Source organism: Erinaceus europaeus, chromosome 1, assembly GCF_950295315.1.
Source record: "Erinaceus europaeus chromosome 1, mEriEur2.1, whole genome shotgun sequence".
Taxonomy (NCBI): domain Eukaryota; kingdom Metazoa; phylum Chordata; class Mammalia; order Eulipotyphla; family Erinaceidae; genus Erinaceus; species Erinaceus europaeus.
The window spans coordinates 117,350,275-117,377,515 of NC_080162.1; the positions used below are offsets into that span (position 1 = coordinate 117,350,275).

A 27,241-nucleotide genomic window follows, 5' to 3' on the forward strand; every position below is an offset into this window, starting at 1 on the left:
CTTTACCACTCGTAAAGCTTTCCCCCTGTGGGTGGGGTCTAGGGGCTTGAACCCAGGTCCTCGCATATTGTAACGTGTCTGCTCAGCCAGGAGCACCACCACCAGGCCCTACGTAGCAGTGTTAATGTCTGATGTTTTATTTTTACAGTGTTTCAACATCAGTTTTTATGGAAGTGGATGAGAATCCTCTAGTGAGGGGTGGCTCTCCGCCATTTTAGGCATGCTATCTTTTATGTTCTTCTAGATAGTTGCATCATCATTTTGTTTCTGGTTAAGGTTATTTTTACACTTTTATTTTCTGTGCTGAGCAGGATCATTTTGTCAGTCATAATTTTCTAACTGCATTTTTGGTTTGTAGGAACCTTGTTGATATTTGCATAGTTTATTTTGAAACTAGCCAATTTACTAGATTCCCATTATTCCTGATAGTTCCTGGGGTTTTGTTTGGCTAGATGGTCATGATTGATGCCCATAATCCGTGGTAATTTGGTGTCATCTCTTTTCCTGATGTTTAGCTCTGTCTGGCTTGATGCGATGTTAGAGCACTGCTGTTAGCAGGGCCTTGTCTTGTCCCTGACAGTCATGGTCAGTAGTCCTAATTATTATTATTATCTTTATTGAATAGAGACAGCCAGCAATTAAGAGGGAAGGGGGAGAGAGAGAGACAGAGAGACATCTGCAGCCCTGCTTCACTACTTACAAAACTTTCCCCCTGGGAGTCGGGTGGTAGGGCAGCGGGTTAAGCGCACATGGCGCAAAGTGCAAGGACCGGTGTAAGGATCCCGGTTCGAGCCCCTGGCTCCCCACCTGCAGGGGAGTCCCTTTGCAGGTAGTGCAGCGGGTCTGCAGGTGTCTATCTTTATCTCCCCCCTCTGTCTCCCCCTCTCTCTCCATTTCTTTCTGTCCTATCCAACAACGATGACAATAATAACCACAACAATGATAAAACAGCAAGGGCAACAAAAGAGAATAAATAAAAACAAACAAAACAAAACAAAAAAAACCTTTCCCCCTGCAGGTGGGGTCTGGGAGTTCGAACATGGGTCCTTGCACGTTGTAACATGTGCACTCAACCAGCTGTGCCCCCACCTGGCCCCCATGGTTAGTAGTCTTTATCCTGCTAGAAAAGAACCCTCAGGGGTGGAAGGTAGATAGCATAATGGTTATGCAAAGAGACTCTCATGACTGAGGATGCAAAGTCCCAGGTTCAATCCCCCACATCACCATAAGCCAGAGCTGAGCAGTGCTCTGGTAAAAAAAAGAAAAGAAAAAAAAAAGAAGAACCCTCAGCCCTTCCAGTGTTTGGCATTTGACCAGAAAGGGTCAGCTCGGGCCTTTGGGCTTGGATCTGCATCCCATGTGTCTCTTGCATTGCAATCACCTCTGCTAAGGAATGCCAGTTTTCTCTATAGATACACAGGTCCTATGCTCATGGCAGTTAAGGCTAGTAGACTGGGGGGTGGTTTTGATCTGTGATCAGACATTGTAGTGCATCTCAAAGGCATTTGGGGGCATTTTAGTCTCCAGCTGTCAACTCAGAGAGCAGCAGCTGTGCTTGGTGAGCAGGAACTGCTGTCAGGCTTTGGCGCCAGTGTGGTCAGAGCCCAGCGGGGTGCTGGGCAGCAGATGCTTCCTGCTGCTTTGAGGGCTGTGGAGAGAGACCTGCACATTCACAGCCAGGCCGGGCCTCTCCACAACCCAGCCTCGTGATGAAAGAGACTGAGATGTGAGGTATTTAAATGGGCTGTGTTCTAGAGCAAAAGGAAAGGGAGCTTTTCAGAAAGCAGTGACTCCCAGAAAGGAGATTTAAAAATAGTCTGAAGAGCTCAGTGTGCTGAACTGAGGGTCCCTCCATGTGTCAGGGTGCTGTGCTGAGTGTGGCAGCTTGCCTCACGTGCAGAACCCCAGAGCCACTGGGTGCCTGACCGAGGACTCTGGGCACAATGGCTTAGGTGGGAGCTGGCAAAGGTGGTGGAGTTAGTCAGCCTCACCTTGGGTGTCTTCTGGTTATGTGGGGTGGTCCCAGCACCCCAACTTTATAAATCAGAAAAGTGAGGTATAGAAGTTAAGCCCACCTGGTTGGTGTCACCCCGTGCTGTGCTTGCATACAGATCTCTAGGTGTCTTCCTAGACGCCTTAGTGTAGAGGGCCCTGCCCATCCTCCCTTTCATTTGCTCTGCTCCTTATGTCTTTGTCCCAGGCTACCTGAGGCCCAGGTGAGGTGGGGATTGTCAGTCTCTCATGGGCCTCTTCCCTGTGTTGTTTAGGATTCCCTGCTTCGCCTGAAGGACCACCATCAGTGTTTTGAATGCTCTGATGTGGCTTTACATGAGGCAGTCCAGCAGATGGTGAATGCAAATGAGGCTGCAGCCAAGGATGAGTGGGTGGCCACAGTGACCCAGCTACTGCTGGGCATCGAGCAGGCTCTCTCAACAGATACCAGTGGCTCCATCTTGAAGGAGTCATCTTCTGCAACCAGCCTCATCCGACTCACCAACAACCTCATCCAGGTAGGCCCTATTCCTTCTACACAGTCCACCAACTTCTCCTGTAAATCAGGTACCCCCAAGGGTACTCTGCCTGGAGGAGGAAGAGGAGGCAGGAACCTCATGTGGGTGGCTGTGTGCTGGCTGCCAGATTCTCTGGTGCAGAGATGGTGTAGCACTTGGGGCTTCCTTCCCAGAATGGAAACACCACTTGTTCTTCTGCTCTTCAGCCCTTTACAGCCCCTCCAGGTTTCCTGCCTCCACTCTGCCTTCCTTTCTGCCTCACCTTCTGCTTCCTTGGCCTCACGCATGCACATCACACCTACTTCTGAGAGACTTTTCCTCAAGGGCTCTCCTGTCTCACCCTCCTACCACTCCACGTTAGCCTGCATTTTCTTTTCTTTTTTAAAAAAATATTTATTTATTCCCTTTTGTTGCCCTTGTTTTATTATTGTAGTTATTGTTGTTGTTGTTGGATAGGACAGAGAGAAATAGAGAGAGGAGGGAAAGACAGAAAGGGGGAGAGAAAGTGAGACACCTGCAGACATGCTTCACCACTTGTGAAGTGACTCCCATGCAGGTGGGGAGCCGGGGGCTTGAACCGGGATCCTTATGCCGGTCCTCGTGCTTTGCGCAACGTGTATTTAACCTGCTGGCTATTGCTTGACTCCCCCTTTTTTAATGATAAAATATAATTAAATATTACAGTTTCTGGATAGATAAGGTAAATTTAAAAATGTACAAATTTTTTTTTCTTTTTTTTTTTGCCTCCAGGATTATAGCTGGGGCTCGGTGCCTGCACCATGAAATCCACTGCTCCTGGAGTCTTTTTTCCCCCCTTTTGTTGCCCTTGTTTTTTTTTTTTTTTATTATTGTTGTGGTTACTATTGTTGTTGTTATTGATGTCATTGTTGTTGGATAGGACAGAGAAATGGAGACAGGAGGGGAAGACAGAGAGGGGGAGAGAAAGATGCAGACCTGCTTCACCGCTTGTGAAGTGACCCCCCCCCCGCAGGTGGGGATCCAGGGGCTTGAACTGGGATCCTTACACTTGTCCTTGCACTTTGCGCCATGTGCGTTTAACCCACTGTGCTACTGCCCAACCCCCCCTTTTTTAAATTTGTAAAATAGAAAATACCGACAGAACCATAGAATAAGAGCGATTAAATTCCACACATTTCCCACCATCAGAGTTCCATATTCCATCCCCTCCATTGGAAGTGCTCTTATTCTTTATCTCTCTGGGAGCATGGACCCAGTGTTGTTATGTGGTGCAGAAGGTGGGAGGTCTGGTTTTTATAATCGTTTCTCCGATGGACATGGGCATTGGCAGGTTGATCCATATTCCCAGTCTGTCCCTATCTTTCCCTACTGGGGCAGGGCTCTGGAGAGGTGGGGTTCCAGGGTACATTGGTGAGGTCGTCTGTCCAGGCGAGTCAGGTTGGCATCATGGTTGGTATCATGGTAGCATTTGCAACTTGATGTTTACAATAATGTGCCTTGGCATTGGTCTTTTTGTATTTATAAATCTGGATGATCGTTCTGTCTCTTGGATGAGAATGTTCTGATGGTTTCCTAAATGAGGGAAGTTCCCAGCTAAAATTGCTCTGAAAATGGACTCTGGGTCTTTGGCCTTGTCTTCTTCAGATATAGCACACTTATATTTGATCTTTTGATGGAGTCTAATTTCACATAGAGTTGCTTCAGTCTTTCTAAACCATTCCTCTCCCTCATCTTTGAACTGAAAGAGTGGGCTGGCTGTATCTTCTTGATTGGATATTATTTCTTCTGAATGTGTGGATCTACTTGCTAAGCCTTCTACCTGGGCATGGGTTGCAGATAGAGTATCTTTTATTCCCTGGGGTTCTGAGTGAAGTTCTTCTTTCAAGATTTGACGATTCTTAGTGATCTCTGTTGTAAGTCCCTGTCTCATGTGTTTCAATTCCATAGTAACAAGCTCTTTTAATTCTTACTTAATTTCTTGGAGAGTTCTCATAATGAGCTCTGTGTAGTCTGTCTCTGAGTCTCTCTCTAAATAAATCTGTAATTCTTTGGATTTCTTCTGTTTCATTTCTGTCTGGCTGATACCATAATTCTGTTTCTCTGCTTGCACATTTTTCTGTGCTGGTTATTGATGGCCAGCAGAACCCCAGGGAGTAAAAGATACTCTTAACTGCTGCTGTGATCTCTAGGTTTCTCATTTGTATGATCTATGGCATGGTGTGTGTGTGTGTGTGTGTGTGTGTGTGTGTATGTGGTTTCTTTGGGCTGTCTTCTGGTCACAAATGCCCTGTTTTATATTGTATCCTTGCCTTGAATTTAGAAGGCTAAAGGCCCCCCTGAGTCAAAGACTGAGAGGTTTTAAGCCCTTGTTTCTTTCCTTCCAGCACTAGGAACAATGTTGCTTGCTGCACTTAAAGTGAAATCACCAAAAGGTGCAGCTCAGCGCCTGCGCTGCCCAGAGCTCTGAGTTGACTGCTGTTCTTCAGCCCGCACCCACACCCCTTTTCGCTCCGATCACACGTGAGCACCCACCTGAGGCTGCAGAACTTTCATCTGTAGATTATGACTTTAGTTGGATCTTTTGTTGTATTTATTTGTTGTTTTGAGAGGAGAGGTGATTTGGTCCCACTTATTTCATGGCCACGCCTCCTGGAAATCTCATTTTCTTTTCTTTAACTCTGTGTGACTTGTCTCTGGCTTTCTCCCTCTGGGCTGTCAATGCCCCTGTGCCCCTCCATCTCTGTACCCTTTGTGTCTCATGCAGGACCTAACACACAGTCAGTGCTGAGGATCTCGGACTACACATGATGTGAGGGAGGGTAGTTAGAGCTGACTCTGATAGTCAGCATTAGCTCTTCTGATGCCTAGGAAACTGAAGTCAGGTTCCGGTGGGACTCTGAATAGGCTATATCAGTAGCTCCTCATTAGAGGTGGGTACAGACAGGCAGCTTGCCCCCTACTGTACCAGTCCCCCAAGGACTGGTCTGCTGTGACAGTCTCTGCTCATCCTTCCCCCAGGTCATTGACTGCAGCATGGCTGTACAAGAGGAACCCAAGGAGCCACACGTTTCCTCCGTGCTGCCCTGGATTATCCTGCATCGGATCATCTGGCAGGAAGAGGATACCTTCCACTCCCTGTGCCACCAACAGCAACTTCAGAACCCAGCAGATGAAGGTGGTGGGAGTGGTTCTGGGCTTGGGTGGGCACTGACCTGCTTGTCCTTGGTTCTTGCCTTTGTCTGTCTTTGTGCTTTGTGACCCTGTCCATGTGCTATGACTGGACTTAGGGCTCAGGCAATAGGATTTTGTGCTGCAGTCCCACAGAGGTGGAGGTAGCTCAGGGTGCTCACTGTGTACTGGGGTTGGAGCTGGGTGGCAGTAGTATTGGAAGCATTTCATGTCTAGCTCAGGTGGCTGTGTTTTGTGTGGGTTGTTTACAAGAAACTGACACTATGCCAAATGGTCTCATACCTGTGACCCTTACTAGCCCTTGCACTTATCCCTGCACCTATACCATGGCCCCTCCTGCATGTGAACCAGTGAGAACTGGGTGTAGGCAGCTGGAGGGCAGCTGGAGCAAGCATAGGTCCCACATCCCAGCTATTGCTTCTTGGCCATATGGTCTTGGGAAAGTCATACAGCTTCCTAACCTCTATTTCTCATGTTCGTGCTAGGAATGACAGTCCCTGTGTTAGAGGTTTGTTCTGAGGATGAGATGAAATGAGATAACTATTCTTTGCTGTGGAAAATCAGCTCTTGGCTCACTCAGTGATGGGTAGTTATTATGAATGTTGGAACCAATCAGGGTGAGCACAGAACCTTTCACAAAGATGACTTTTAGACCGGGGAACATAGCAGTAGGGAATATAGATAATTGAAGAAAATACTTAATAACAATAGTTAGGTGAAGCAAAGACAACCTATAATCTAGCCTAATGGATTGAGTGTTCTTGAACTTTCTGTCTAGGCTTGGCCAACAGACACTTACTTTTTGTATATCTGTGACTGCAGATCATATTTATGCACATATTCATTAAAAGTATGAGGAATTTTCCCTCAGTATTTTGAAAACCTTAGAAAAGTGGGAAACCTGCCAGTGAACAGAGAGGAGCAGTCCAGTGACATAGTCTTTGAAAAAGTAGGCCAAGAAAGAAAAGATTCTGGTAGACTGGCAGCCTGTGTCATTCCTGTCCCTTTCTTTAACCCTGGTAAGAGAGCTAGCGGAAGATAGCAAGTTGACAAAATCCTGAGATGTATTACTAATATCCTGTGAGAGAGTGGGTTGTGGGCAGGCCCCTTAGTATTTCCCAGCGCCTTTGCAGAGGCAGGGAGGGTTTCTGTGTCCCACCTTCCAGTGGTCAGACTACTTTGAGGGAAGGGGACTAGGGATAAAAACACTTGTGTCTGGGCAGTGAGAGTCCATGGGTAGGATTCCTGCTTGCTGTTGAGTTCTCTGATGCAGGCACTGAAACAATTTATAATCGATCAAATATCTATGAACACAAGAGGGAGGGCACATGAGGTGCAGAAGAAGTAGTGAACTTGATGTAGACCTGAAAAAACCACAACCAACTTGGCAGGAAGCCCTAGAGTGAGAACTGTTGCAACATAGTGGGTTAATGTAGCCAGACCTCTGTACTCTCATCTTATCTCAGTCTCACTGATGTGGGCTGCACAGGAAGTGTGTGAGGTTGAGTCTGGTCAGCCTCTGGAGCTGCAGGAACCTTGAAGAAACCGGCACCTGAGAGCTCTCTGCTCAGTGCACTTCTCTTATTGGGCAGAGAATCTTAGCTTGAAGGGAATCTCAGCATAGCTGTACTGTTTTCAGTGGCCAAAATATGCACTCAACCTAAATTCCCACCAAGAGACAACTGACTAAAAAAGACTGGGGTATATATTTAATGGAATACTGCTGTGTAATTAAAAATGATACTGTAATTGTTTGGGGCAAGATAGATGGGGCTAAAGGTGATTGTGCTATGTCAAATAAGGCATAAAAGATAACTACTGGATATGTGAAATACATATAACTAAAGAATGAATTTGTAAAAAAAAAAAAAAAACGAACAAACAAAAAACAAAAAACAAGTTGCCTGGAATGGCAATGGGGCATAGCCATTTTGGTTGTAGGTGCTGTGAATTGCATGTAGGTGCTGTGAATTGCATGTATAAGTATGGAGTGATATACCTGAAATCTTATACTTTTGTAAGGCAGCATTGAATCAGTAAGAAGAAAGAAGGGGAGGAGGGTCTCAGAAGAGAGAATCAAACCTGGTTTCCTAGAAAGGACCTCACATACCCAGAGCCATGAGTCCCTTCTACCTCGGTGATACTGAAAAGTGAATTAAGAGCAATACCTCTGCCCTAAAATCATGGCTTTAAGAAAAGGGCAGAATAGACCTTCTGATATGGGGAAGTACTCTAGAAATTTCATTCATGACGTAGTCAAGTGCTTACATAGCCTACAGGAACTTCCTAGTTCATCATGCACAGGCTAGAATTTATGCCCAGAAGTGACATGGCAAGGATGCTAATGTCACCCACATGAGAGACAGCAAGAGCACACACCCCAGATGAACTTGTACTACAAGAGCACGTACACTAAGGCCCAGAGGCAGGGGTCCTGTAAGTGATTGGCACCGGAAAATATATATATATTTTTAAAGCTGATTAACAGAACAGAATCAGGGTCAGTGGAAATAGCATAATGGGGTATACAAAAAACACTTTTCATGTCTGAGGCTCTGAGGTCCCAGGTTCAATCCCCAGCACCACTATAAGCCAGAACTGAGCAATGTTCTGGTTAAAATATATATAATGTGAAAAAAAAGTGCAGAACCAAGGTCAAACATTGTGTTCTAGATCTCACCATTATAAATTAATAAACTAAACATAAGAAGCAAAAAGATGATTGGTGCTGAGCTGTGACCAAGAAATAAACTAAGGCCACCAAGTGAAAGGAGGAAAAGGAGCACTTCGGACATGGTGTAGTCACACAATCATGCCAAGGTGTAGACATGTGAAATTTTATTCCTGAATCATACAGCTTTCTAAATCAACATTGCCCTATGTTTTAAAAAGGAGGAGGAGGAGGGGGCCAGGTGGTGGCACACCTGGTTGAGCACACGTTACAATGTGCAAGGACCACGGTTCGAGCCCCTGGTCCCCACCTGTATGGGGAAAGCTTTGCGAGTGGTGAAGCAGTGCTGCAGGTGTCTCTCTGTCTCTCTCCCTATCACCCCCTTCCCTATTGATTTCTGGCTGTCTCTATACAATAAATAAATAAAGATAATAAAAAAAATTATTAAAAAAAGGAGGAGGAAGAGCAACAGCAGCTAAAACACTGGAGAAAATATAGTAGATATGGAGAGAAAATATGGTCCAGTGTGAAAATCAGTGGTGCCTCTGATGGAAAGTGAGACAGGAGAAACAGCCAACCGCAGATATAGGAGAGCTCTGAAATGTAATAAAAACCTTAGATTCAAAGTGCACAGTAGGTACCAGAAAAAGATTGACATGAGCTCAATTTAAGAATCTACTTTAGGGAGTTGGGCGGTGGCGTAGCGGGTTAAGCGCAGGTGGTGCAAAGCGCAAGGACCAGCATGAGGATCCCGGTTCAGCCCCCGGCTCCCCACCTGCAGGGGAGTCGCTTCACAGGTGGTGAAGCAGGTCTGAAGGTGTCTATCTTTCTCTCCCCCTCTCTGTCTTCCCCTTCTGTCTCCATTTCTCTCGGTCCTACCTAACAACGACATCAGTAACAACAACAATAATAACTACAACAACAATAAAAAACAAGGGCAACAAAAGGAAAAATAAATAAATAAATATAATAAAAAGAATCTACAAAGTTAAAAAAATCTGATTATCCAATTTCTGTTCTACTGCTCATGGAATTTGGAGCTTTCCCCAGTTTTTGAGATCAAGCCCATACTCTACCCTTTTGGTTGCAATTTTCTTTCTTTTTTTTTTTTTTTGAATGTTATTTATTTATTTATTTATTTATTTTTATTATAGGGGAATTAATGTTTTTACATTCAACAGTAAGGACAATAGTTTGTACATGCATAACATTCCCCAGTTTCCCATATAACAATACAACCCCCACTACGTCCTCTTGTCATCCTTCTTGGACCTGTATTCTCCCCACCCACTCACCCTAGAGTCTTTTACTTTGGTGCGATACACCAATTCCATTTCAGGTTCTACTTCTGTTTTCTTTTCTGACCTTGTTTTTCAGCTTCTGCCTGAGAGTGAGATCATCCCATATTCAGACTTCTGTTTCTGACTTATTTCACTCAACATGGTTTTTTGAAGGTCCATCAAGATCAGCTGAAAACAGTAAAGTCACCATTTTTTATAGCTGAGTAGTATTCCACTGAGTATATATACCACAACTTGCTCAGCCACTCATCTATTGTTGGACACCTGGGTTGCTTCCAGGTTTTGGCTATTACAAATTGTGCTGCCAAGAACATATGTGTACACAGATCTTTTTGGATGGATGTGTTGGGTTCCTTAGGATATATCCCCAGGAAAGGAATTGCAAGATCATAGGGTAGGTCCATTTCTAGCCTTCTGAGAGTTCTCCAGACTGTTCTCCACAGAGGTTGGACCAATTGACATTCCCACCAGTAGTGTAGGAGGGTGCCTTGGACCCCACACCCTCTCCAGCATTTGCTGCTGTTACTTTTTTGATGTAGGAGTGAAGTGGTATCTCATTGTTGTCTTGATTTGCATTTCTCTGACAATCAGAGACTTGGAGCATTTTTTCATGTGTTTCTTGGCCTTTTGGATCTCTTCTGTGTTGAATATTCTGTCCATGTCCTCCCCCCATTTTTGGATGGGGTTATTTATTGTCTTGTTGTTGAGTTTGACAAGCTCTTTATAAATGTTGGTTATTAAACTCTTGTCTAATGTATAGTATATAGAGATCTTCTCCCATTCAGTGAGGGGTCTCTTGGTTTGGGTAGTGGTTTCTTTTGCTGTGAAGAAGCTTTTTAATTTGATGTAGTCCCATAGGTTTATACTTGCCTTAGTCTTCTTTGTAATTGGATTCATTTCATTGAAGATGTCTTTAAAATTTATGCGGAAAGGAGTTCTACCAATATTTTCTTCTAAGTATCTGATAATTTGTGGTCTAACATCCAAGTCCTTGATCCACTTTACTTTTGTATTTGGTGAAATACAGTGGTTCAGTTTCATTCTTCTGCATGTTTCAACCCATTATTTCCAACACCATTTGTTGAAGAGACTCTTCTTTCCCCATTTAATAGTCTGAGCCCCTTTGTCAAAGATTAGATGTCCATAGGTGTGGGGCCTCACTTCTAGGCTCTCAATTCTATTCCACTGGTTAGTGTGTCTATTCATGTTCCAGTACCAAGCAGTTTTGATGACAATGGCCCTATAATACAACTTGAGATCTGGGAATGTGCCTCCAGTTCTGTTCTTTTTTCTCAAGATTGTTTGGGCAATTCTAGGTCTTTTCTGGTTCCAGATAAACATTTGTAGCATTTTTTCTATTCTCCTAAGAAATGTGGTTGGGATCTTGATGGGGATAGCATTAAATTTGTATATGGCTCTGGGTAGTATATTCCTTTTGATTATGTTAATTCTTCCAACCCATGAACATGGAATATCTTTCCACTTCTTTGTGTCTTTTTCAATTTCCTTGAGTAGTGACTCATAATTTTCAGTATACAAGTCTTTCACTTCTTTGGTTAGGTTTACTCCTAGATATTTTATTGTTTTAGTTGCTATAGTAAACGGAATTGATTTCTGGATTTCAGTTTCTTCTGGCTTAGTGTTTGCATAGAGGAATGTCACTGACTTTTAAATGTTAATTTTGTAGCCTGACACCTTGCTGTATTTCCTGATGATTTCCAAAAGCTTCTTGCTGGATTCCTTAGGTTTTTCTGTGTATACTATCATGTCATCTGTAAATAGGGAGAGTTTGACTTCTTCTCTTCCAGTCTGTATCCCTTGAATTCCTAGCTCCTGCCTGATTGTTATGGCAAGAACTTCCAACACTATGTTGAATAGTGATGGTGGTAGTGGGCAGCCCTGTCTAGTACCTGATCTGAATGGAAATGCTTTCAGTTTTTCACCATTGAGTATGATGTTGGCTGTAGGTTTGCTATATATAGATTCCACTATCTTGAGGAATTTTCCATCTATTCCCATTTTTTGTAGTGTTTTGATCATAAAGGGATGTTGTATTTTGTCAAAGGCTTTCTCTGCATCTACTGATATGAGCATGTGGTTTTGGTCTTGCTTTTGTTGATGTGGTGTATCACATTGATTGATTTACGTATATTGAACCAACCTTGCATACCTGGGATACACCCCACTTGGTCATGAGAACAATCTTTTTAATATACTGCTGTATCCGGTTGGCTAGAATTTTGTTCAATATTTTTGCATCTATGTTCATCAGAGATATTGGTCTGTAGTTTTCTTTTTTGGTTGTGTCCCTGTCTGCTATTGGTATCAGAGTGATGTTAGCTTCATAGAAGCTGGCAGGGAGTATTCCAGTGTCTTCAGTCTTCTGGAAGACTTTTAAAAGTAGAGGTATTAGTTCTTCTTTGAAGGTTTTGTAGAATTCATTTGTAAAACCATCTGGTCCAGGACTTTTTTATTTTTGGGGAGATTTTTGATAACTGTTTCAATTTCATTAGCCTGTTCATGTTATCCACTTCCTCTATACTTAATTTGGAAGTTGGTAGGTATCTAGGAAATCGTCCATTTCTTCCAGGTTCTCTAACTTGGTGGCATATAGTTGTTCATAGAAGCTTCGCATGATATGTTGAATTTCTGCGGTGTCTGTTGTGATATCTCCTCTTTCATTTACTATCCGATTTATTTGGGTCTTCTCCCTTTTTTGTTTTGTGAGTCTGGCTAAAGGTTTGTCGATTTTGTTCACTCTCTCAAAGAACCAACATTTACTTTCATTGATCTTTTGTATGGTTTTCTTATTCTCAATGTTATTTATTTCTGCCCTAACTTTAGTGATTTCTGTCCTTCTAGTTGCTTTAGGGTTCCTTTGTTCTTCTTCTTCTAGGTCTTTAAGATGTGCAATCAGGCTGTTTATTTGTGCTTTCTCTTGTTTCCTAATGTGTGCTTGTATAGCTATGAACTTCCCTCTCAGTACTGCCTTAGCTGTGTCCCAAATATTTTGATAGCTTGTGTCTTCATTTTCATTGAAGTCTCAAAACATTTTGATTTCTTCGTTTATTTCCTCTTTGACCCAAAGGTTGTTAAGAAGTGTACTGTTGAGCTTCCACATTTTGGGACTATAACTAATCTTTTGTTGATTGTTAAGTGTTAGTTTAATTCCATTGTGGTCTCAGAAGGTGCTTGGGATGATTTCAATGCTCTTGAATTTGCTGATTGCTGTCTTTGTGGCCTAACATATGGTCTGTCCTTGAGAATGACCCATGTGGATTTGAGTAAAATGTGTATTCCAGCTTCTTGGGATGAATGACTCTGAAAATGTCCAATAGTTCTAGTTTATCTATCTCTTCATTTAGCTCCCGTATGTCTTTATTGATTTTCTGCCTGGATCGTCTGTCAAGTTGAGAGAGTGGGGTGTTGAAGTCCCCTACTATGACTGTGTTGCTTTTAATATATTGCTGTAGCTCTTTCAGTAGACGTTTGATATATTTAGATGGCTTCTCATTGGGTGCATAGATGTTAATAATTATTAAGTCCTCTTGATTGATCCTGTGAGCATTAAGTAGTGTCCATTCCTATCTTTTTAATCTTATCTATTTTAAAGTCTATCGTGTCAGCTATGAGAATAGCTGTTCCTGCCATTTTTTGTGGGCCATTGGCTTGTATGATAGTTTTCCATCCTTTCACTTTGAGTCTGTGTTTGTCTTGTTGAGTTAGGTGGGTTTCCTGACAGCATATTGTTGGGTTCTATTTTCTGATCCATCTTCCTACTCTGTGTCATTTAATAGGTGAATTCAGACCATTGAGATATATTGATATCAAAGATTGAAGATATTTTAATGCCATTCTTGTAGAGTTTTAGAGTGTTCTGATTTATGTCCTATTTATGATGGTCTGACTGTTTATAGAAGACCTTTCAGAACTTCCTTCAGGGCAGGCTTGGTGATAGTTGATTCCTTCAACTGTTGCTTGTCTGAGAAGGTTTTGATGCCTTTATCTAGTCTGAATGACAGTCTAGCAGGATATAGTATTCTTGGTTGAAAGCCTTTCTCATCAAGCACTAGATAGATATCTTGCCATTCTCTTCAGGCCTGTAGTGTTTGTGTGGAGAAGTCTGCTGCTAATCTTATGGGTTTTCCTTTGTAGGTGACTCTTTGTTTTTCTCTTGCAGCCTTCAGGATCCTTTCTTTATCCTTATTCCTTTCCATTCTAAATATGATGTGTCTTGGTGTCTTTAAGTCTGGGTTAATTCTGTTTGGGACCCTCCAGGCTTCTTGAATCTTTATGTCTTTGATGTTGTCTAGACTAGAAAAGTTTTCAGCTATTATGGCCTGAGAATGCTTTCTTCCTCTCCCTCTCTTTCTTCCTCTGGTAAGCCAATAATGCATATATTGTTTCTTTTGAAGTCATCTCATAGGTCTCCATTGTTGTTTTCAGCATCTCTTAATCTCTTTTTGAGATCTCTTACTTCTTTTTTAGTTGTCTCTAATTCGTCCTTGATCTTGCTAATTCTGTTTTCAGCCTCATTGATTCTATTCTCTCTGCCCTTTACTGTTTTCTGGAGTTTATCTATTTTGTTACCCTGTTCTGATTCTGTTTTAGCTTGTACAGCTAGTTGTGTTCTTAGCTCAGCTATTTCAGCTTTCAGCTCTCTAATAACCTTGAGATAGTGTTTTCTTCTGGAGTCTCATTTGTTGTTCCTGTATTTCTGATTACAATTCTTTCAAAGTCTTTACTCACTCCTGTGTTTATTTCCTTAGCTAATGTTTGGATGTTGAACTCATTATTTTGTGCTTCACCCTTTGAGGGGCTTTTAGCTGGACTATTGTCCTGGTTCGTGTCTCCAATATTTCTTCTTGTTGGTTTATCCATTTTATATATTATGTTATGAGTTCCCTCTCTTAGCACTTTTCAAATTACTGGTCATTATTTCTTGGATTGACTTGTGTCTAAGTAAGGTAATTAAAGAGTTCACAGTGGTGGAAGTTAACAGTTGTTTCAATAGTATTTTAATCCCTGAGTTGGAGCTCAGTGATTTAAAAGCCTCTTTTTTTTTTTTTTCTTCTTTGTAGGCTATGGGAGCCTGAGGGCTTCTAAATTATAAGTAGGCTTTGTAGCTTAATCACTGACTCCTGACCAAGAGATATGGCAGGGTGTGGCAGAGATAGTCCGGTGGTTATGCAAAGAGACTTTCACAGCCCCACGACTATGCCACAGAGGTGTAGGTCTTCTCCTGAGTTTCCTGGTTAGATCTCTGTCCCCCAGTGTCCCTCCCTGCTGCTGCTCCAGGTTCTGAGGGTAGTAGCAATGGAGACTCAGAGCTGCACTTGGTGAATCTCTGGGGAGTCCTCTCCTCCCTTCAGCCGTCCCCTTGTTGGTGGAACAGACTGGAGGTGGTGTCTGTGATAAACTGCCTGACTGTTAACCAGCCACTTAATCTCTCCCTAGGCTCCTCTCTTTCCACCAGCCACATGTGTTTGCACTCTCGGGTGATTTGATGGGTTCCTGAAGTCGTTCTAGTCCTGTCTTGTTTCGGTCCCAGGTGGTCTCCTTTGGTATTCCTAGTTGACCCAGGAGAGGAGAGGAGAGATGGGTGCAATTTCTAATTAAGTCTTCTCACCCCCCCAAAAAATAATTTAAGAACAAAATTTTCAGTTCTTTAGACTGAAAAAGCAATTTATCTTAATGCATCAATAAAGTGGGACTCACTTCAATTATCTGAAATATATCTCTATAGCCAAATGTCTCCATACAGGCATTCAGGGTAGTTGGGATATCTAACGCTTTACAGCCCTTAAGGAAAGAATGTGTGATCTAAGACACACCTAACCATTGTTTGTCATGACAGTGGTGACAAACATTTTTAAACAGGGATTTTAGTTCTGTGAACACTTCTTAGAATACTGTTGGAGGTTGGAACCAGAAAAAAATCCCACAGGAATAGAAAGGCCATGGGGGGAAAAATTGTGATAGCTATCAAATTCATTTTAAACTGGAATTGAGCGAAAGACAACTGGCACACTATGAAGGTTATAAACTATAAGCTGAAGAGATTCATAAGGTGTGAGCAAACTATACGCTGAAGGTATTCATAAGGTATAAGCAAACTATAAGCTGAAGAGATTCATAAGGTGTAGGGCTTTAATGTGGTAGCAGGGAGCAGACTTTCCTGAAATCTTGGCTCTCCAACCCTGTTCCTACAACTTTACAACAACAGAAATTAGGAGATGGAAAGCTATTAAAGGGGGTTGTGCACCATATTGGGATTCACTTTCCATAGTAACAGGGCCTGGTAGCAAATCCCTGGCTCACAACCTGCCAGAACTGTGCCTTGACAAATCAGAGCATGGGCTGTGTTGTCACTACCTAGATTAAGGCCCCAGCCACATTATCAGATCTGAGACAAGATTCTCCCCCTACTCCTGGGAGCAACCTTGGGACACTTGAGCCCTTGCAGCCTCCTCCCCCTCCTCCCCACCCTCCTCCCCTTTCCCTCCTCTTCTCCTTCTCCTCCTCCCCCTCCTCCCCCTCCTCCCCCTCCTCCCCCTCCTCCCCCTCCTCCCCCTCCTCCCCCTCCTCCCCCTCCTCCCCCTCCTCCCCCTCCTCCCCCTTCTCCCCCTCCTCCCCCTCCTCCCTCTTCTCCCCCTCCATTGTCCTCTTCCTCCTCCGTGCCTCCAGGGCTATCACTGGGGCTTGGTGCCTGCACTAGTCTACTGCTCCTGGAGGCCATTTTTTCCATTTTTGTTGCCCTTGTTGTTATTGCTGTTGGATAGGACAGAGAGAAATCGAGAAAGGAGGGGAAGACAGAGAGGGGGAGAGAAAGACACCTGTAGACCAGCTTCACCACTTGTAACTCTTTACAAGATTTACAAGAGGGAGATTCCCCCCTCCCCCCCACAGGAGGAAAGCCAGGTGTTGGTCCTTGGTGCTTAGCACCATGTGCACTTAACCTGCTGCACTACCACCTGGCCCCTTTCCCATCTTCTTCTTCTTCTTCTCCTTCTCCTTCTCCTTCTCCTTCTCCTTCTCCTTCTCCTTCTCCTTCTCCTTCTCCTTCTCCTTCTCCTTCTCCTTCTCCTCCTCCTCCTCCTCCTCCTCCTCCTTCTTTTTCTTCTTCTCCTCCTCCTCCTCCTCCTCCTCCTCCTCCTCCTCCCCCCCTCCTCCTCCTCCTCCTCCTTCTTCTCTTTAATAACAGACTAATGATGACTTAAAAATATTTATCAGTGGGTTAAGCACACGTGGCATGAAGTGCAAGGACCGGCGTAAGGATCCCAGTTCAAGCCTCCGGCTCCCCACCTGCAGGGGAGTCTCTTCACAGGCATCTCTCTCTCCCTGTCTGTCTTCCCTTCTTTCCATTTCTCTCTGTCCTATCCAACAACGATGACATCAATAACAATAATAACTACAACAACAAAAAGATAACGGGCAAAAAAGGGAAAATAAATATTAAAAAAATATTTATTTATTAGAGACAGAGAAAAACTGAAGAGAGAAGAAGGAGATAGGTAGGTAGGTAGAGAGGAGAGAGACCTGCAGCCCTGCTTCACCAATTGTGAAGCTTTTCCACCTGCAGGTAGGGAATGGGAGCTTGAGACTGAGTACTAGTGCATTGTAACATGTGTTCTACCAGGTATGCCACCGCCCAGCCTCTAAGCAATCCTTTATGTTTTCCTGTAAGACTTGGATTTTTAAAAATCAGCATGCATTGTTAGTAAAGCTAGTTAAATCATTACTTACTCAAACAGAAGAAACGAGGAAAGAGAAAAATCGGTGGTCACTTCCATTATGGTTGACAAGCCTGTCTTCCTGTTAATTTTGTTTTTGGTCTGCTCTTCCTCAGTGATGGCCGAGACGCCTATGCTTCCATCCTCCCTCATGCTGCTCAACACAGCTCATGAGTACCTGGGCCGGAGGTCCTGGTGCTGCAACTCCGACGGGGTTCTGCTGCGTTTTTATGTAAGTGCTAACTGCCTGACTAGGGCTGACTGTGGGGATGGGACAGTGGAGCTGGGCTGAAGTTCTATGGCTTGCTAGATGTTTCTCTGAAGGAAGGCTTCCTGTACATATATTTAGCGCTGTCAGAATCATTGATCTGATTCCCGTATGCACCTGAGGCTTAGGGTCTGTGAACCAAGCCTTAAACTGTGGGTGGATTTAGGTCTATGAGGTATTGAGCCTATTATATATCAGGCAAAAAACAAACAAACAAAAAACAAGCCCTTCATAGTCATTTGAGAAATAATAACTGTATTCACCATCACCTTCTGTAAAATTCTGTTTGCCAACTGCCACTTGTTATACCAGGTAGTAGCTGTTCAGGCAGTAATCATTAGATGCATTCAGCCAATAAGTAGTGAACACAAGTAGAGCTCTTTTCACTTGCCATCTGTAGTTGGCTGCTCTCCGTCTGCAGATTCCAGTGCTGAGTGTAAGACCAGCCAGCACACAGCGTGGAGGGACACTCAGCCTAACTTGCAGTGTCTATTAATAAATGTCTTAGCGAATTGTAGCCAGACCTGTGCATTTATATATCAGCTGTGAATGCTTTTACAACACACTGACATGGCTGTGTGTCTCTAATACATATGGTCTGTGAAACTTGAACTGTTTACTATCTGGTATTTTAAGAAAGGGCTTGCCAACCTCTATACGTTCTTTTCAATGAGCCAGCATTCTCTACCCCTTCAATCATATCACCTCCCAGCATGCCATATGATTTATGTCTATGTTCATCATATACATTATAAGGATGCCAGAGAAGAGGAAAGAAATGGGTAGACTTCTTATTTGAATATATTAGCCCTGAACTTTCACAAGCTGAAGGGAACAGACCCTCAGATCCAGGAAGTTTGAAGAGTTCCAAACAAAATAACTCTGAAACTAAGTTCATTGAGCACATATGAATTAAAAGGGCAAATCAGTGAGAATGAAGTAGGAACCCCTTTTTTAAAAAAAATTTTATTAGTGATTTACAAAATCACAAAATAGCTGGGGTATAATTCCACACTGTTCCCACCACCAGAGTTCTGTGTCCCTATTCCCTCCATTAGTAACTGCAGTGTTTCTCCCAAGGTCACAGATATAGGTTGACTATTCTTTCTATAACTATCTATACTTATATATATTCACCCATTTTCCCCCATGGTCCTGTCTTCTCTTTCTTTTCAAATCATGCCTATACCTTTTACTACTTCCAAATGTCCTTCCTTTTTTCCTCTTCTCTCTGGGTCCTGATGGGATTCAGAGCCCTCTGGTCATCTTCTAACATTTCTTCCCCTCTGGGAATATGGGCCCAAATTCTTTTTGGGGTACAGAAGGTGGAAGGCTTCTGGTAATTGCTTCTCTGCTGGACATGGATGTTGGCAGATGGATCCATACCCACAACCTGTTCCTGCCTTTCCCTAGTTGGGTAGAGCTCTGAAGAGGTGGGGTTCCAGGACACATTGGTGAGGTCATCCACACCTGGAAGGAACCTTTGTTTTTTTCACCACTGGATCCTAGCACAGCACCTAGTACACAGTAGACATTTATAAATATGGGTTGAATGAATGAGACTTAAAGTATGTGTAGAGCACATGTGTAGGGCTTGGCAGTTCACGAAGTATTGGGGTCTAGGACATAAAGACTTGTCTAGGAGACTCATCTGCCTCAGGACCCTGGAGATGGTTAGTGTCTAAGGTGGGTTCCAGTCTCTGCTATCAATGCCTGAGTGCCTCCTTCTCCTGTTGAGCTCCAGGGACCAGGTTGCTCACCCTGGGACACCTCCAAATTTCAGGACAGTTTGGGTAAGAATTGTGCAAAGTGGAGTTTCTATTGCTGCCTGGGAATTGGTAGCTCTCTTCTTCTGTGTTCTTGCTCCCAGTCAGAGCAGAGAGATGGGCACTGTCTTCTTCCCCTGGATTACTTCATTAGGGCTGATTGAGGGCTAGTTGAGAGTGAGTGCCTGTCCAGTTTGAGAGGAAAGGGCAGGCCAGAAGGGTGATGGTGGGATGAAAATACTCCTTTTTTTTTAAGTATATATATTTTGCTTTTATTTTTTTGTCAAGACAGGATTTTGTGCCTATGCAATTTCACTGCTTCTAGTTGACACACCCCCCACCACCAATTAAGATAGAGAATGGAGTAAGGGGGCAGAGAGAGAAAAAGAGACCAATCATAGCACTTGTTATTCTTGGTGCTCCTTTGTGGTGCCAGGCCTCGAAGCTGGGTCCTCACACATGGCAGTGTGCACTCTACCAGGAAGAACCATCCTTTTATCTTTAGTCTTTATCTTTATTGATGGTTCTGGGGTTGGATCCAGAGCCAAAACCTCACATGTGGTAAAGTGTATGCTCCACCATGTGAGCTCTCTCTCAAACCTTTAAAAGTACTTTTTAAATAATTTATTTATTTATTATTGGATAGAGACAGAGAGAAATTGAGAAGGGAAGGGAGACAGAGAGGGAAAGAGACAGACACCTGCAGCCCTGTGTCACCACTCGTGAAGCTTTCCCCCTATAGATGGGGACCAGGGGCTTGAACCCATGTCCTTGTGCTTAACCAGGTGTGCTACCACCTGACCCCCTAAAAGTATTTTTTTAAAAGATTTATGATTATTTTTTGGGGGGAGGGGAGGCTGGGGATAACATAATAGGCAAATGACTTTCATGCCTGAGGCTCCAAAATCCCAGATTCAGTCCACTGAACATCATAAACCAGAGCTGAGCAGTGCTCTGGTAATAAATAAAACCATATCTCTGATTGGAGCAAGTCCTGTGTACTACCATTGACATCTTCTCTATCCTGTGAAATAAAATTAAAATTTTTTTTCTGTTCTTTTTTTTTTTTTTTTTTGCCTCCAGGGTTATCACGGGCTCAGTGCCTATGCTACAAATCCACTGCTCTTGGAGACCTTTTTTGTTGTTGTTGTTGCTGTTATTATTGTTACTATTACTGTTGTTATTAGATAAGAAAGAGAGAAATCAAAAGAGGAGGGAAGACAGAGAAGGGGAGATAGACACCTGCAGAACTGTTTCACCACTTGTGAAGAGACCCTCCTGGATGTGGGTAGCTGGGGGCTTGAGCTAGGGTCCTTGCGCTTTGCACCATGTTCTGTTCTATTATTTATTTATAAAATGGAAATATTGGAAGTCGGGCGGTAGCGCAGCAGCAGGTTAAGCGCAGGTGGCGCAAAGTGCCAAAGACCAGCGTAAGGATCCTGCTTCGAGCCCCTGGCTCCCCACCTGCAGGGGAGTCGCTTCACAAGTGGTGAAGCAGGTCTGCAGGTGTCTTTCTCTCCCCCTCTCTGTCTTCCCCTCCTCTCTCCATTTCTCTCTGTCCTGTCCAACAACAATGACATCAATAACAACAATAATAACTACAACAACAATGAAAAGGGCAACAAAAGGGGAAATAAATATTTAAAAAATGGAAATATTGAGAAGACTACAGGATAAGAGGGGTACATTTCTACACATTGTCCACCCCCAGAGCTCCATATCCAATCCCCTCCCTTTTTTTTTTTTTTCTTTTTGTTTTGCTTCCAGGGATGTTGCTGGGGCTCGGTGCCTGCACTTCAAATCCACTGCTCCTGGAGGCCTATTTTTCTCATTTTTTTGCCCTTGTTATTGTTATTGTTGCCATTGATGTTGTTATTGTTGATAGGACCAAAAGGAATGGAGAAAGGAAGGGAAGACAGAGAAAGATAGCACCTGCAGACCTGCTTTACCTCTTGTGAAGTGTCTCCCCTGAAGGTGGGGAGCTGGGGGCTTGAACTGGGATTCTTAATGCCGGTCCTTACGCGTTGTTGCCACGTGTACTTAACCCGCTGCGCTACCACCTGATCTCTTGTTCTATTATGTTTTTAAGGGCCCATAAGAACACTGCTTATAAAAACAACTGATCTATTACGCACAGCTATTTTGCTTATTGTTTTTATTTTTAATTCTGATGATTTGCCCATTTCTTGAATTTTTTCTTGTAGACAGTCACGTCCATGAATAGTTAATTTATCTTTTTCAATCCTGTGCCTCTTCTTTTCCTCTCCTTCTTCTGACTTTTTCCCTTCCTCCCCCTTCCTTCTTCATTCTCTTCCCCTCCCTTCCTCCTCCCCTTCCTCCTCTTCCCACATAAGCATAAAATTATCCAAAGTATTTGCTTATGATTAAAAAAATTTCTGTAGTACCACTAGCTAGTTAAGTGTTTTATTGTTAAAATAATTTATTTGTGCCTCTTAACAAATGCAGTCTTTATTGAGGTTTATTTAAACTAGTTTTATTTTCAAATTATCTGTTATTGGGATGTTAGTCTACCTTTCTTTTTCTTTTTCTTTTTGCCTTTTGCCTTTTTCTTTTTGCCTTTTGCCTTTTTCTTTTTGCCTTTTCTTTTTGCTTTTGGTTATCACTGGGGCTCGGTGCCTCCACTGCTCCTGGAGGCTATTTTTCCCCTTTTGTTGCCCTTGTTTATCGTTGTTATTATTGTTATTGCTGTCATTGCATAGGACAGAGAGAAATGGAGAGAGGAGGAGAAGACGGGGAGAGAAAGATAGACACCTGCAGACCTGCTTCACTGCCTGTGAAGTGACCCCCCCCCTGCAGGTGGGGAGCCGGGGGCTCTAACCAGGATCCCTACACTGGTCCTTGCACTTCACACCATGTGAACTTAACCCGCTGCGCTACTGTCCATCCCCGTTAGTCTATTTTTCTTTACTTCTAGCTCATTAACTGCCACTTTAATATTTATCTTTCTTAGCCAGGAGATAGCTTACCTGGTATAATGCCTGTCTTGCTATAAGAGGCCCTTTGGACAAGCTCTGACTCACATGAGAGCAACTGGGAACCAGAGGAAGCTCCATAGATGGAGGGGCGGTACTGTGGTATCTCTCCCTCATTGTTTCTCTAGAGCCCTTTCTCTCTCTGAAATAAAATGGGGGAAAAAAAAAAAGAAAAGAGTTGGCCCAGAAGCAATGAAATACAGTATATGTGTGAGTCTGACTTTGTAAAGGGAAAAAAAAAAATCTACATTTAGATGTGCATGCAATTAATTTTTTAGATTTACTTTGTTTTTCTAAGTTTTTTTTATTTTGATGAAAGCTTATTTTAGTATTCACTCTTCTAATCCATGTGTCAAACATTCTAAGTAGTTTTTCTTAATTATATTTTAGTTGTATGCCATAAGTTTTGGCATTTGGTACTTACTCACTTTATGTAATTGATTTTTAGTTTTATTGAGTTATCTCCAGCATCTAAAAGCTGTATCACATCACTGTTCGTATTTAGATTTGACTGTTATCTAGTTTTGGTAGAAATCCCTGTGTATGCTTGAGCGCGCTGTACATTTGCTGACCTGGACACAGTAGAAGGCAACGACTCTTCCTGGCCTGGCCATCTCCTGGTAGCTGTGTTGTACATACACTCTGTGATCATCACTACTATTTCCTTTCTTTTCTCTTCTCTTCTCTTCTCTTCTCTTCTCTTCTCTTCTCTTCTCTTCTCTTCTCTTCTCTTCTCTTCTCTTCTTTTCTCGTCTCTCCTTCCTTCCTTCCTTCCTTCCTTCCTTCCTTCCTTCCTTCCTTCCTTCCTTCCTTCCTTTCTTTCTTTCTTTCTTTCTTTCTTTCTTTCTTTCTTTCTTACCAGAGCTCTGCATAGCTCTGGTTTATGGTGATGGAGAGATTGAACTTGGGACTTCAGAACTTCAGGCATGAAAGTCTTTTGCATAGCCATTATGCTGTCACCTCACTCTCACTATTATTTGTCTGAGAGATATTCCCTTAGCCTTAAATGAGACTCATTATAGGACATCATACCTATTTTATTAAATGGCCCTTCATTAGAATCTGAATTTCTTAAAAGTAGAGACTATGTCATACTGTGCCTAGCATTAAGAGGTACTCACTAGAAATTTAGGGAGAAAGCAGATGTTTTAAATAGATCAGTAAAGAAGTTGCCTTTTTAGCAGTTGGTAGAAATGGACCTGGTGTGCCGGAGGAAAGGTAATTTGGCAAACCCCTCAGGAGGCCACTGTCAGAACTGGCATCTCACTAAGCTGATAGAGTGCTGGTCTACTGGGGGTCCCTTCTGGGCCAGGTCTTCAGGCCTCTCTCCCTACCTTCTGCAGGTCAGGGTTCTCCAGAAGGAGCTGGCTGCATCCACTTCTGAAGACACACACCCCTACAAGGAAGAACTGGAGACAGCTTTGGAACAGTGCTTCTACTGCCTGTATAGCTTCCCCAGCAAGAAGAGCAAGGCCAGGTACCTGGAGGAGCACTCAGCCCAGCAGGTGAGGACACTATTAGACCTTCTGCACCCTTCCCTGCCCAGAGCGTGGGTATCAGGGAGGCCTTCATATTTGCCAGAATACAGTTTCCTAGCCCCAAGTTGGAGTTCCACCAGGATGTTGAAAGAAGACAATCTGACACAGTTTGATTAAAGGAAGGCATTAGCTTCATAAATGTGGACTAAACACCCAAATATACAGCATGGTAATTTTCAATAGATTGTTTTTCATATTCCAAGTAATTTCTTGGAGTTTTTTTTTTTCTTCCACTTTTTGGTATTATTTCAGTTTTCAGACCCCTGCTGGGTGTACTAGATATGTGGCCTCTCAGTACTGTCAGTTATTCTCCTGCCCCTGAACGTCAGCATCCTTTGGGTAGAATCCCTGTTGTAGCCACACTGTAGTGCAGATCCACTAACACTTGATTAATCTTGTTGACCAGTGGGTTGCTGAGGCGTGGAGTAGATCCACCTGAGATCCACATTCGGCAGCCTTCACCTTCTAGCATTTTTTTTTTTTTTTTTTTACCAGAGCACTATTCAGCTCTGGCTTATGGTAGTGCGGGGACTTGAATCTGGGACTTTGGAGCCTCAGGCATGAGAGTCTGTTTCCATAACCATTATACTACTACCCTCCATCCACAATTTTTTTAAAATTTAATAATGATCAGCAAGACCACAGGATAGGAAGGGTACAATTTCATACAGTTCCCACCACCAGAGTCCCATATCCCACCCCCTTCATTGGAAACCTTCCTATTCTTTATCCCTCTAAGAGTATGGACCCAAGGTCATTATGGGGTGCAGAATATGGAAGGTCTGCTTTCTGTAGTTGCTTCTCTGATGGACATGGACATTGGCAGGTGGATCCTCACCCACAGCCTGCTTCTGTCTTTCCCTAGTGGGGCAGGGCTCTGGAGAGGCCAATGTATCTCCAGGATACATTGGTGAGGTTGTCTGCCCAGGGAAGTCAGGTTGGCATCATGGTAGCATCTGCAGCTTGTTGGCTGAAAAGCATATAATGGCCAGTTTTATGACTGGTTCACATTTCTTGTTTCTAGACACTTGGGCCTGAGGGCTACAGTTGGCCTGTGATTGTATAGGACACAAGGTTTACTTTAGGCTCTCCACTGTATTGTGGGCTCATCTGCATAAGTATAGTGCATTCTCGAGAAAGGACTAACCCTGTGACCTGAAGCTGACGTTGTGGAAGAGCACAGAACCTGCCTCCACACATCCTGAGATTGGTTCCTAGGACCATATGTTCCAGAGTCATGTTCTCTTTCTCTCTCTTGTTGATAACTAAGCATATCTTGAAAGAAAAAGAATCTTTCTTTTGTGCTCTAGTCTGATCTTTCTTCTGCCTCTTTTTTTTAGGTGGACCTTATATGGGAAGATGCCCAGTTCATGTTTGATTATTTTAAGCCCAAGACTCTTCCTGAATTTGACAGCTACAAGACCAGCACCGTGTCTGCTGACTTGGCCAACCTCCTGAAGAGAATAGCCACCATTGTGCCCCGCACAGAAAAGCCAGCCCTGAGCCTAGATAAAGTCTCTGCCTACATTGAGGGGACTTCAGCAGAGGTAGGAGCCCAGTGTGATTGGGCCGTGTCCATCACCACCTTCTTCAGCATTGTTGCTTATGTGCCCCAGCTTGTCCTTGCTCTGCCCCACAAATCAAGGCAGGAGAAGCTGGGGGTCTGTCTTGTGCTGCTATGAATGTTCTAGGCTATAAGCCTTACTGGTTCTACTTGAGTCTCCTCACTACTTGCCTTCTCATCTGCCAGGTGCCCAGCCTCCCAGAAGGGGCAGACTCTTCCCCTCCAGTGGTGAATGAACTGTACTACCTCCTAGCTGATTACCATTTCAAAAACAAGGAGCAGTCCAAGGCCATCAAGTTCTATATGCACGACATCTGCGTCTGTCCAGATAGGTCAGTGCCTGGGCCTGCAGGAGGCCATTCTGGATGCATAGAGGGAGGAGAGCTAGGGTGACTTCAACTCAGTAAACTTTTCACTGGGCAAGTTTGAGGTTTTTCTGTCATTGCAAAGAAACCAGGGAGAAATGAATGCGAAGGCAGTTTGGCATCAGTGGTTACTGGGAAATGTAGCTACTATGTAAAAAAAAAAAAGTATAGGAGAAGGTTTCCTCTAGAGACCTCAGAACAGATGCTGTGAAATTAAAGAAGATGGGAGGAGGTGACATTTGGGTCTAGACCTGGAGGGCAAGGAGATATTGCCTGGCTCCATCCTATTGGTTTTATGTTGTCCCCTCCCCTGGGTGTAGACCCAGGGAACTGGTTGATGTGTGTGCTTGCTTATTCTACTGCACTGTCTGTAATTATGGTTGTTCCCATGTTTGGGGGGAGGAGGAATAATGGGAGCAGTTTAACCCAGATCTTCTCTTGTTTTGATGCACTGTTAACAGTAGCAGTTGACTGGAGGTGATATAGGGGGATCCGTGTATGTGGGGCTTAAGCTTTCTCCCCTTGGGGCCCTGATGGCTTTTTCTTAAAATGTGGTAACTGACTTCCTCATCCTGAAGGGTCCTGCCAAGCTCATCAAGTCTGAGTGGCTTGATTGAGACATAATACTTTTTCATGGCTGACACACTTAAGCAGTAATCTCTGGGGAAAGGTTAAAACAAGGACTGCCTCTATGCCTGCTTGTGTCTGAATGATCCAGGATTCATTGGAAAACCATGCTGGAAACCCTCTGGAGACAGCCCCTGAGGGCCACCCTCAGGGGGGCTGGAAAGCTCTATCTCCTCAGGCTGAGAGGAGAGAGGCTGGGATGTGAGCGAAGAGGCCAGTTTACATGGTATTTATAGCTTATGGGACAGGTTCTCCCAGATGCCCATTCTCAGCCTGTGGTTTCTCCTGATGGACCATGGCTGACCTCCCCTGGACTGACTGGTGTGGTGGAGCAGAGCTGTGCAGAGTGATACATGGGAATTCACCTCTTCTGCCTCCATGTCAGAAAAGTGAAGGTGTTGCTCACTCATTCAGGAGGAGGTGAGATTGTTGTGGCATCTCTCATCTGACAGCCCCTTAGTCAACATGAGTCATGGTGACTCAAATAGGTCTCCCTCCAACTTGCATCACCCTCCCCAAACCCATTCAGAGAGATCAGTATGCCAGAGTGATGGAGTCTTCTGTGAGCACTGACCCTAGGGTGAGGACAGACTTGTGGCCTCCCCTGGACCCTTTTCACTCTGGCCCTAACAAGCAAAGACACCCATGGAGACTTGGGCTCTGTCTGATTTGTATTAGCCAAAATCAAAGTTTAAATACTGTTTCCCCCTTTGAATCTTCTAATCCTACTGGGTCCA

The 27,241-nt window shown here is 43.6% G+C and overlaps 1 protein-coding gene across 6 annotated transcripts in view; it reads left to right on the forward strand.

Moving 5' to 3' along the window:
• CABIN1 (calcineurin binding protein 1) overlaps nt 1-27,241 on the forward strand; it is a 148,385-nt gene that overhangs the window by 50,894 nt on the left and 70,250 nt on the right. For all 6 annotated transcript variants that reach the window (XM_016187153.2, XM_060195252.1, XM_060195245.1 and 3 more), the window contains exons 17-22: nt 2,268-2,510; nt 5,508-5,664; nt 17,500-17,615; nt 23,754-23,915; nt 25,289-25,495; nt 25,699-25,844. In XM_016187153.2, coding sequence (XP_016042639.2) covers nt 2,268-2,510; nt 5,508-5,664; nt 17,500-17,615; nt 23,754-23,915; nt 25,289-25,495; nt 25,699-25,844 — 1,031 coding nt within the window. The remainder of the gene's footprint in view (nt 1-2,267; nt 2,511-5,507; nt 5,665-17,499; nt 17,616-23,753; nt 23,916-25,288; nt 25,496-25,698; nt 25,845-27,241) is intronic.